At 43.9% G+C, this 9,789-nt stretch overlaps 1 protein-coding gene across 5 annotated transcripts in view; it reads right to left on the bottom strand.

The window, feature by feature from the left end:
- Window positions 1–9,755, bottom strand: part of SLC36A3 (solute carrier family 36 member 3) — a 31,405-nt gene extending 21,650 nt beyond the window's left edge. For 4 of the 5 annotated variants that reach the window (XM_054718058.1, XM_054718057.1, XM_054718060.1 and 1 more), the window contains exons 1-4: window positions 9,243–9,755; window positions 6,851–6,941; window positions 4,508–4,596; window positions 1,707–1,802 (exon numbers count right to left, since the gene is read on the bottom strand). In XM_054718058.1, the coding sequence (XP_054574033.1) occupies window positions 1,707–1,802; window positions 4,508–4,596; window positions 6,851–6,941; window positions 9,243–9,379 (413 nt within the window). In that variant the 5' untranslated portion in view covers window positions 9,380–9,755. The remainder of the gene's footprint in view (window positions 1–1,706; window positions 1,803–4,507; window positions 4,597–6,850; window positions 6,942–9,242) is intronic. The other variant, XM_054718059.1, reaches the window with a different exon arrangement.
- Window positions 9,756–9,789: the final 34 nt, after the last annotated feature.

Consider the following 9,789-nt stretch of genomic DNA (forward strand, 5'->3'; position numbering starts at 1 on the left):
GCACACCACCACCGGGGATGGAGCCTGCAACCCAGGCATGTACCCTGACCAAGAATTAAACTGGCAACCTTTCAGTGCACAGGACACGGCTTAACCAACTGAGCCACACCAGCCAGGGCTGAAACGAGCAGTTTTTCATCAAGCTACCCAGGTATCCCTTGGCACACCAAAAATTACAAATCATTGTTATAAATGTTTTCCCAACTCTTTCTCAGGTACTGGACTGCCAGCGAAATGGAATGGTGGGAGCTACATGCTCTGGATTCCAGTCCTTGCTCTGCCACTACATTCCTGTGTAAACTTGGGCAGCTTTATTGCCCCATCTGGGCTTCATTTTCCCCCTCCATTTGAATAGCCATGGTTATGGTGATCTCTAAGGACCCTTTATACCCCCAAGTTTCTGATGGTGCCATCAGAAACTGACAAACAATGGTAAAAAAGGATGGGGCAATTAGGAGTCACCCATTATTACTGCCCAAGATTTCACCTGCCTGATAATTAGTGAGACTCATAATCGGGAGATCAATGACCTACTGAGAGTCCCAAGTGAGGAGTGGCCACAGGAATCTTGGGAGCCACAGTGCTGACTCACTACCTCCTGAGGGGCTCTGCTGGGAAGGCTGAAATGTGAGGTTCCTTTTAAGATTTTTTATAGGTTTTTGGAGAGAGAGGAAGGTGGAGGGAGAGAGAGAAAAACATCAATGTGAGAGCAGAACATGGATGGGTTGCCTCGTGCACACCTGCTATGGGGATAGAGCCTGCAAACCTGGGCATGTGCCCTGACAGGGAATCAAACCTGCAACCCCTTGGTGCACGGGAGAGGCACATTGGCCAGGGCTGAAATGTCAGGTTCTTGATCGAATCTCTGCTCCACCACTATGTCTATGTCCTTGGATGTGTTATTTTGTCTTTATGAGCCTTGGTTACTTCATATTCCCAGGACAAAAAAACCGCCAGCCTACCTCACAAAGTCATTGAGAAGAGCAGAGGAGCCAAGACATAGAATAGCATTTTGTATGCCATAAACTTTTTATCAAGCAAGGGAACAACCTAAATGTTCACTATTAGGAAAAGGATTAGATAAATTTATGGTATACATCCATACCGGGAACATCGTGAGCTTTGAAAAATGAGAGATTTCTATGTCCCAATGTGGAAAGAAATTTTGAAACATATTGTTAGATGAAAGAGCAGATTTCCAAAAAATATTCTAATTAATGTACAAGATAATACAAAACAAAGTGTATATTTTCAGCCCTGGCTGGTGTGGCTTGGTTGGTTGGGTGTCATCTCGTGCACCGAAAGGTTGCCGGTTCGATTCTCCATCAGGGCACATGCCTGGGCTGGGGGCTGGATCCCCAGTAGGGAGCATGCAGGAGGCAGCTGATCAATGTTTCTCTCTCTAAAAATTTTTTAAAAATTAAAAAATATATTTAAATAAGATTTAAAAATATATATTTCCATTCCCACACAGATATCCACATACATGCAGAGAAAAACAAGTCTAGAGGACCACTGACTAACTAGTGTAAAGCGTGGGAGTGACAATGGAACTGTTCGAGGAGATGCTCTATATTGTTTGACACTTCGCAATAAGGACATATTCATTTAAAACCTGTGTAACTAGAAATAAAGGAAGATCAGGTGAGGGTTATTAGTGCTGCTGTTGTTGTTATTATTACTGCTATGACATCTATGACTATTACCTTCCCCACACCGAGTGGGTCCTGAGCCAGGCGTTTGGGCACGTTTCAAGGCTATACATCATGGCCTCCCCGTAGTTCACAAAACTCTTTTGCAGTCTAGAGAAAGAACAAGAAACGCATAACTTAGAACATTTTTGTGAAAAGTACAATTTACTCCCACAGTGAGTAATTATTATACATATATTTGTGTGTTAACATGGAGCATTCTAGTTATTTTCTAGCAACACTATTACTGAAATATTTTATAACCGTATACTTGAACAACTTTCAGGAGTCAGCTTTTTTTCGCTTTTTGCAGCAGTTTTATTTTAAATACTACTATTTAAGTGGATTTTAAAAAAGCAAACAGTAGCGGTGAAGTGATTAGGCCTGCAAACCAGGAGAGGGGCCGTGAAAGGAGGTGTGACGTGTGCAAGCCTGGTGAGGGGGAGGAGGGGATAGGGAGAGCGGGGCTGGGTTTCTGGGCTTACATTCCCTCCTTCCCACTGCTGAGGGTGTTGGGACATTTGGGAGGCCTATCTGGGACCGTATCACACACAAAGGTGATACTCGGGCTCCTGCCCAGCAGCCCTGTAGGATGTGACACCCACATTCCCGCCTATCTTGTCCCTCTTCCCTCGGCGGCCCTTCCTCGGGGTGGGGAAGGCCTTCCTGAGTAAGTGGGAGCAGCAGCAGTTTGTTGAGGGCCCTGATCCCCGTGTCAGTGGCAGGGCTGGGGGGAGTAGCTGGGAGGGGAAAAGGTCCCCAGACTCGCCAGGAAGCCAGGGTTTAGATCCCAATATGCCCTCTCTGATAGCTGGGAGACCTTGAGTAGGTCTCTTTAGATTTCTGGGCCTCAGTCTGGGTTTGGGGGAGGAGACAGTGAGAGATGGATACAGAGATGGGAAGGCAGCATGAATCTTCTATTTTTATTATTGCTGTGCTTGGCATTTCAAATATAAAGGAGGTCACAATGCACAGGACTGGCAAATATTGGTCTGGGGATTACAAATTCAAAAGCTCTGGGGACCAGTAATGTGGTGAGAGGGGCTGGAATGAGACAACGGGGAACAGTGGAGACAGTGGCAAACCCTCTGGTTCACCCCCCGTCCTAAAAGGGGTTGGCTGGGACTTGGCTTCAGCTGAATGATAACGGAGTGAAGCCCCAGAGGTGCCAGACTGTCTAACGGGCAAGAAGAAGATGAAGATCTTTTTTTAAATGTGAAATCTCCGAATTTTTAAACATAGTCTAAAACAAAACAAAGCAAAAACTGTGGAATTTCCCCAAAACATATCCAAAGGCCCTAGTCAGCTCTTATGCCATCAGTCTGTAACCTCTGTATTACAAAAGAAAGAAAGAAAAGGAAGGAAGGAAGGAAGAAAGAAAGAAAGAAAGAAAGAAAGAAAGACAAGTCAACGAAAACAACAACAACAACCAAACCCCAGGGGAAGGCTGTCATGAATGGCATAGATATTAGAAGCCTACTTGATGATATAATGGCCCCAGTAGGCTGGAAGGAAAAAGAAATTTGCAAAATGTTAGAGTGGAGTCAGAAAAGTCTTTGGAGTACCAGCTCTGCCACTCCCTAGCTTTGTGACCCTGAGCAAGGCATCTAACTCAGATCTAAGTCTCAGTTTGCTCATCTGTAAAATGGGAATAATGGTGCTATGGAAGTTTACTGTAAGGAGTAAATAGAAGAAGGCTTGCAAAGCTCATGCCATGTGCCTGCCACAGTGTAATTGTGCAATAAATTTAATTGCAGAATGAGTAAGTGCTCTTAACAGTGTTTTGTGAGCTGGAAAGTGCTCCACAAATTAGGTGTGACTGATATAGTCTCCAGATACACCTATTTGGGTTTGATAAATTGGCTTTATGAGGAGTTTCATCAACTTTGACTTTGGAAGTCTTTCTGCACGTGTCTGATGACATGGTTAGCCGTACATACCTCCGGAACAGCTCAGTGCTATGGATAGAGAGCCACCAGGTGGTGAGCTGTAAAAAATTACCCATCACCCATGAATGGTAGTTGTTGTTTTTTTAAATATATATATTTTTATTGATTTCAGAGAGGAAGCAATAGAAACATCAATGATAAGAGAATCATTGATCAGCTGCCTCCTGCACGTCCCCTACTGGGGATCGAGCCCACAACCTGGGCATGTGCCCTTGATCGGAATCGAACCTGGGACCCTTCAGTCTGCAGGCTGACGCTCTATCCACTGAGCCAAACCAGCTAGGGCGAATGGTAGTTTTTAAATAGGAAACTCTCAGCATTACTTGTTTTCACTGCATTTGTCTTTTCTTTGCATTGAAGTTTTAAAAAATATAAATACTGAGTATCAGATGTGTGCTTTATTAATGACTGATGTAATTGCAAACTAGTCATTTCATTGCTAACTTTTTTACTTTTACTAAATTGTCCCCCAAAAAGTTTACCTGGAACAAATTACCCATACAAAATGCGCGTATGGGAGGTGGGGGAGGTTGAGGGTGGGAAGATTAGAGGAAGAAAAATATCTCTAAGTACCTCACATGTACATGGCGGTTTACAGAGCATGTTTGCATCTTGTATCAATGTGATCTTTCTAGGTTCAGGGGGAGCTGGAACTTGACAATACCATCCAGCTAGTTAGCAGCAGAGTTGGGCCTGAACCTAGGAGTTTCCAGTGGAGGTTCTTTATCACCGCCTCTGTAGAATCTAGAACAGCAGGGGCGGTGGTGGCTTGAAGAAATGACCAGGTAATTGGGTTAATGTCAAAGGAAACTCAACACACCCTCAGACAAGGCCTGGCACGGGCTGAGAGAGAAGCAGGACTCTCACCTGTGACTGAGGTGATTCGCGCAGTTCACCAGGATGACCATGCAGTGCACGGTGATGATCCCGATGACCAGCAGGCTGAGGGGCCCGACCTGGAGGGCAGAGAGAGGTGGGGATGGTTAGCCACACACTGATGGCTCCCACACCCGGGCCTCTCCCAGCTCCTGGTAATAAAGCTGCCTCTGGGATGAGAGCCCCTGCCTGAAAGGCCTAATGCCTCCAGATGTTCTGGCCTACGTGCCCTTCTTAGCATCACTATAAAGTGGCTGCCCAACCTCCACTAGGACACTGCCAGTGACAGAGCACTCACTACCTTCCTGGACTTGGGACTTTTTCCTCCAGCACAGGTTGTCAACACGGGCACGAGTGACATTTTGGGCCAGACGATTCTTGGTTGTGGGGGCTGTCCTGTGTGTTTTAGGATGTTCAGCAGCATTCCTTGGCCTCTACTCACCAGGTATCAGTGGCATGCTCCCTTTCCAAACAAGTTGTGACAACCAAGAATGTCTCTAGACATTGTCAATATCTTTGGGGACGTGTGTGAAAAATTGTCCTCAGTTGAGAGTCACTGCCTTAGTATGTCTAATTTGTCAATATTTCTTTCATTTTTAACTAAAAATTGTATATATTTAAGGTGTACAATGTGACGATTTGATATACACACAGATAGTAAAATGATTACTGTAATCAAGCTAATGAACACATCTTCTCACATAGTTTCCATTTTTTCTTTGTATGTGGGAAGAGATTAAAAAACAGGGCTCATTATTAATCATAATCTCCCATGCAGTGCACTTGGCATAGAGTAAAGAGGGTCTGTCTCACCTCCTTTGTTCTGGACACTCATACCTTTAGAGATGTGACCTGAGATAATATTCTCTCTCATAAAGAAACAAATTAGAGATCAAGAGTACCACTAGATTCCACTAGAATGTAACCTCCCTATAGCAGAGACTCTGCCTTATTTACTTCTATATTCCCAGGCCCTAAGAATGCACATAATGATTATTCAATATACATAGTTCTCAAGTGAATTATGGTCAAAGGTTCTGGTGGGAGATTAGGAAGCAAAATCAAAGGACGAAAGAATTATCTTAAACGGCAAATTCCACATGGTGCAAAGACAGTAGCAATGGGGTAATAATACTCTTCAGAAATTCTAGAACCCTGAGAATTCCAAAGGGGAGAGTCCCATTTCTGGGTTAGAACTGCCACAGGTTGGAAGTTATAACAGAAGCCAGGGTCTCAATATGCCTGCTTTAGACACAGGGCCACTTACCAGGCCTGGATGGAGGAGAAATTCACTTCGATTAAATGGAAATCGTCTGTTTGGCATTAATTCAGTACACATGAATCGGGACTTCCCGTGTGCCAGTCACTACAGTAGGTACGGTGGAGAGGTGTTAAGATAAAGTTCCTGCCCTCAGAACTTTCAGGTAAGTGAAGAAGATAGAAATATTAGAAAAGAAGTGTGTCTCACTTTTGTAAGTGCTGTCAGAATTCCAGGTGAGGTAGGTATAAGTTCTAGAAAACCAGAAGGTGACAGAGACATTAATGTCAAAAGGAAGCAGTCAAGTTTTACAGAGGAGGGAGAAGGGAATGGCCTAAGAAGAGACAGAGGTGGGTAGCAGGGAGGGTGGGGGACTGGAGAAGATGTTATCCTCATCTTCCAAGCCACTCTCTCGGAGTTGATCAAATGGACTGAAACAGAAGCCACATGTTCATACTGACTTCAGGGACCAGGCTGCTACTGTGAGTGAGTGAAATGGGGTGGGTGATCCTGGGGCATGGGGAGGACTGTGGTAAAGTTGACTATGTATCAGTCTGTGAGGATGGTCTTGAAGAATAAGGGCAGGGTGGTGGGGGAATTGAATGAAGGTGGTCAAACTTCCGGTTATGAGATAAATAGGTACTGGGGATGTATGTACACCATGAGGACTGCAGTTAACACTGCTGTGGGGTATATTTGAAAGTTGCAAAGAGAGTAGATCCTAAACGTTCTTATCTCAAGGGAAAAACATTTTTTTCTAACAGGAGGATGAATGTTAGCTAAACTTATTGCAGTAATCATTTTGCAATATCTCTATGTCAAGTCATTATGTGGTACACTTTAAACTCATACAGAGCTGCATGTCAATTATTCCTCAATAAAACTGGGAAAAGAATAATGTCCTGTCACCTCCGGGCTCCAGATTGACTCCTGTGGATTGATGCCTGTATTCACATTTGCTCTTACAGAGGGTACCCCCAAACTGTCTATTGATAAACAGTGCAAAGGCCTCAGGGACCCACCACCCCATTCCCCGAAATGGGTAAACCTAGTTTTCATCACCAGATTCCTCTTACCAAGATGCCGGCATTTTTCATGGCCACGGGAAGACCCAGGAGCCCAGTGCCAATGTTGCATTTCAATAAGTGGATCAAGGTTTGCATCATCCTGTGTGGGAAGAGCAGGGAGACGAGAGGGCATGTTAGTGGAAGGGAAGGGTGGCCCAACTCAGCCTCCTTCCAGCACCCTCTGTAGGGAAGAGGGACAAAACCCGATGAAGTGGACTCTGGCTTAGGTTCCAGGATCTGTCCTGGAGTAGCTGATCCAGAGGTGGGCTAGTTCAGATAGCTCAACAAATATGTTTTTTAATTGATTTTTTTTTTTTTTAGAGAAAGAGAGGAAGGGAGAGGGGGAGACAGAGAGGGAAACATCGATGAGAAAGTGAAACATTGACTGGCTGCCTCCTGCATGCCTCCTACATCTGACCAAGCCCACAACCCAGGCCTGTGCCCTGACCAAGAATCAAATTGGTGATCCTTTCGATGCATGGGAGGATGCCCAACCAACTGAGCCACACTGGCTAGGGGAGCTCAACAAATATTAACATGCACTAAGCGTTAAAGAAAATGTTTCTAACAATTGCTACCATCTGGATAACTCCCTAGTACCAGTTTATTCATTAACTCACCCAGTGCTTTCTTTCATGATTTATTCACTCAATATTTATGAAGACCTACTAGATGTAGCATTTAGGTAGACAGTGAAAAAAATTAACAATTTTCTCGATTTGGGGAGTAATTATTGGTGCCAGGTCATTGATTAATTCACTCCCTAGAAAAAACACAACCTCCCACCAATATATGGAGTATTTACTGGTTCTCGTTCACTCTTTCATCTATTTACCCAACCAGTATACATTTTGAACTTATTCCATGCTATGTATTGGATAAAATTTAATAACATTGCTACTGTGCATGTGGAATGCTTACTATGTGTCTGGCAGGGGTTAGTTAAGTCTATATATCTAAGGATGGGGGCACCCATTGTCCCCTCACTTCTAAGAGATGACATTTATTTCTTGGTATCTGGAATTATTGAAAAATATGTCAAAGCAAAAACATTAAACAATGTTTTGTCAATTCTTTGATAATAATTTTTCCAAAAGATTTGCTCTTTCTCCCTCCTTCCCTCACTTCTTTCCTAGAGTGGTGTCTGGTCTCACTTGAATCAGGTCTCTTGGGAAAGGTGAGACAAGGTTTTGGAAAAGCTGTTAGCTAACAGCATCATAGATCAGGGCCTTGGAGAATAAAACATATGAGGAATTCCTGGGAATTAAAAAAATATATATATATTTATATTTTTCTTGAAAAATATTACATTGGTGTTATAAAAGGAAATGCCAAAATTTCACCAAATGGGAATAATCACCCTTAACATTTTGATTGACATTCTTCTGGGCATCCTTATTTGCTTTTAAACACACACCATTTACACAAGGAGAAGCATTATAATACTATATCCTAAATTAATTTTCATTATGAATAGTATGTCCTATACATTTTTCACAACCATAGATTTCCTTCATCACTTGTAATTACGGTATTTACTGTATTGTGTGTGTACATACTTTATTTAAATGATCTCTTATTGTTTTGGAATTGTCAACCTTATAATCAGTGTTTCAATAAAATCATCATGCATACCTCTCTCTCCCTTCTCTATCTCCCAATTCTTTCCCCGGAGCAGTCACGACTGCCAGTTCTGTGTGTATGGGTGTATTTTCAAAGAAAGCATATGCAAAATAGTATTTGTATGTTTTATATAAATATACATTAGGATTTGTAATACAACATTGTCATCTACAAAGATACCGAAAGGACATGAGAGAGGAGGACATTTCTTGACACCCTATTAACACTGGGTATTGTCATTTATAATCTCATTATACCCACGGCAATTATGTGATCTGATTACTAGGTAATAATCTGCTTGGCAATAAAGTCCTAAGAAAAATTTCCACGTATCTGAGTCTTTGGCAGTAAAAGTAGGGACATAAGTCTAGGACGTGACCTTTTGTTTCCTGGATGGGTTTGTTGTTGGGAGGGAGGGAGGCAGGGAGAGAGAGGAAGAAACAGAGAAAATGAAGACTAGTAGCTTCAAGAGAGGAGAGCAGCTTGAAACTGTGGCAGAAAGAGCAGCCAGCCTAAGACACAGAATTGTTCCTGGAATCCAGAAACTCATGCTGGATGGCTACTCTATCTGGGTTCTTTGCAAAAACTGGGCAACAGGTTTAATACCCAGAGCCACACGGATCAACCTTCTCAGATTCTGAAGGTTCTGTCTTTCATCCATTCGTCCCCTGTACACTGGGGATAAGTGTGTAAAGAAGAGAGAAGTAGGAAGACGTGTCCCAGAGCTGAAGGCTGCAGCGCTTGACCTCAGACCTGGAAGGGCAGTGCAGCCACTTACGACAATCTATTGGCTTCCTCAGCAGGATGGACACTCTCTGAACTGGTGTTACTGCTACTCTCGGAGACTGACTTGGACCCGTCATCCAGGGAGTTGGACTCACTGTCGTCCCTTTGAAGCAATGAAGTCTTCGACATGGTGGGGAGGTGGCTCCGGGTGAAGTCCTGTAACAGCCTCGAACCAGTCTTCCATGGGTTTTTCTCCAGAGAAACCAGGGCCGCAGGCCTGAGATGCTAGCTCCTAATTCTTGAGCGTGCCTGCCCTGGGTGAAGCCTGAGCTTGTGAATCAGTGAAGCGCCGGTGGCAGGGGAAGCTGATGTTGATTATGCCTCACCTGGCTTTTGGGGAACTTAAGAGAGTCTCATCTCAGGAGGACCCTCAGTGCCCCTTGCATTTGATTGGCCACATGCCAGGATTTGCCTGGACTTTCAGCCCCTCCCACTTTAGCCCTAAAGTGAACAGTGTGACTGGGAGGAAGAAGGCACCATTGGACTGGAGGTCCCGGTGCCTGGATGTGGGGCCAGGCCCAGTGCTCCACTATCCCTGG

The sequence above is a fragment of the Eptesicus fuscus genome, chromosome 6, assembly GCF_027574615.1.
Source record: "Eptesicus fuscus isolate TK198812 chromosome 6, DD_ASM_mEF_20220401, whole genome shotgun sequence".
Taxonomy (NCBI): Eukaryota; Metazoa; Chordata; class Mammalia; order Chiroptera; family Vespertilionidae; genus Eptesicus; species Eptesicus fuscus.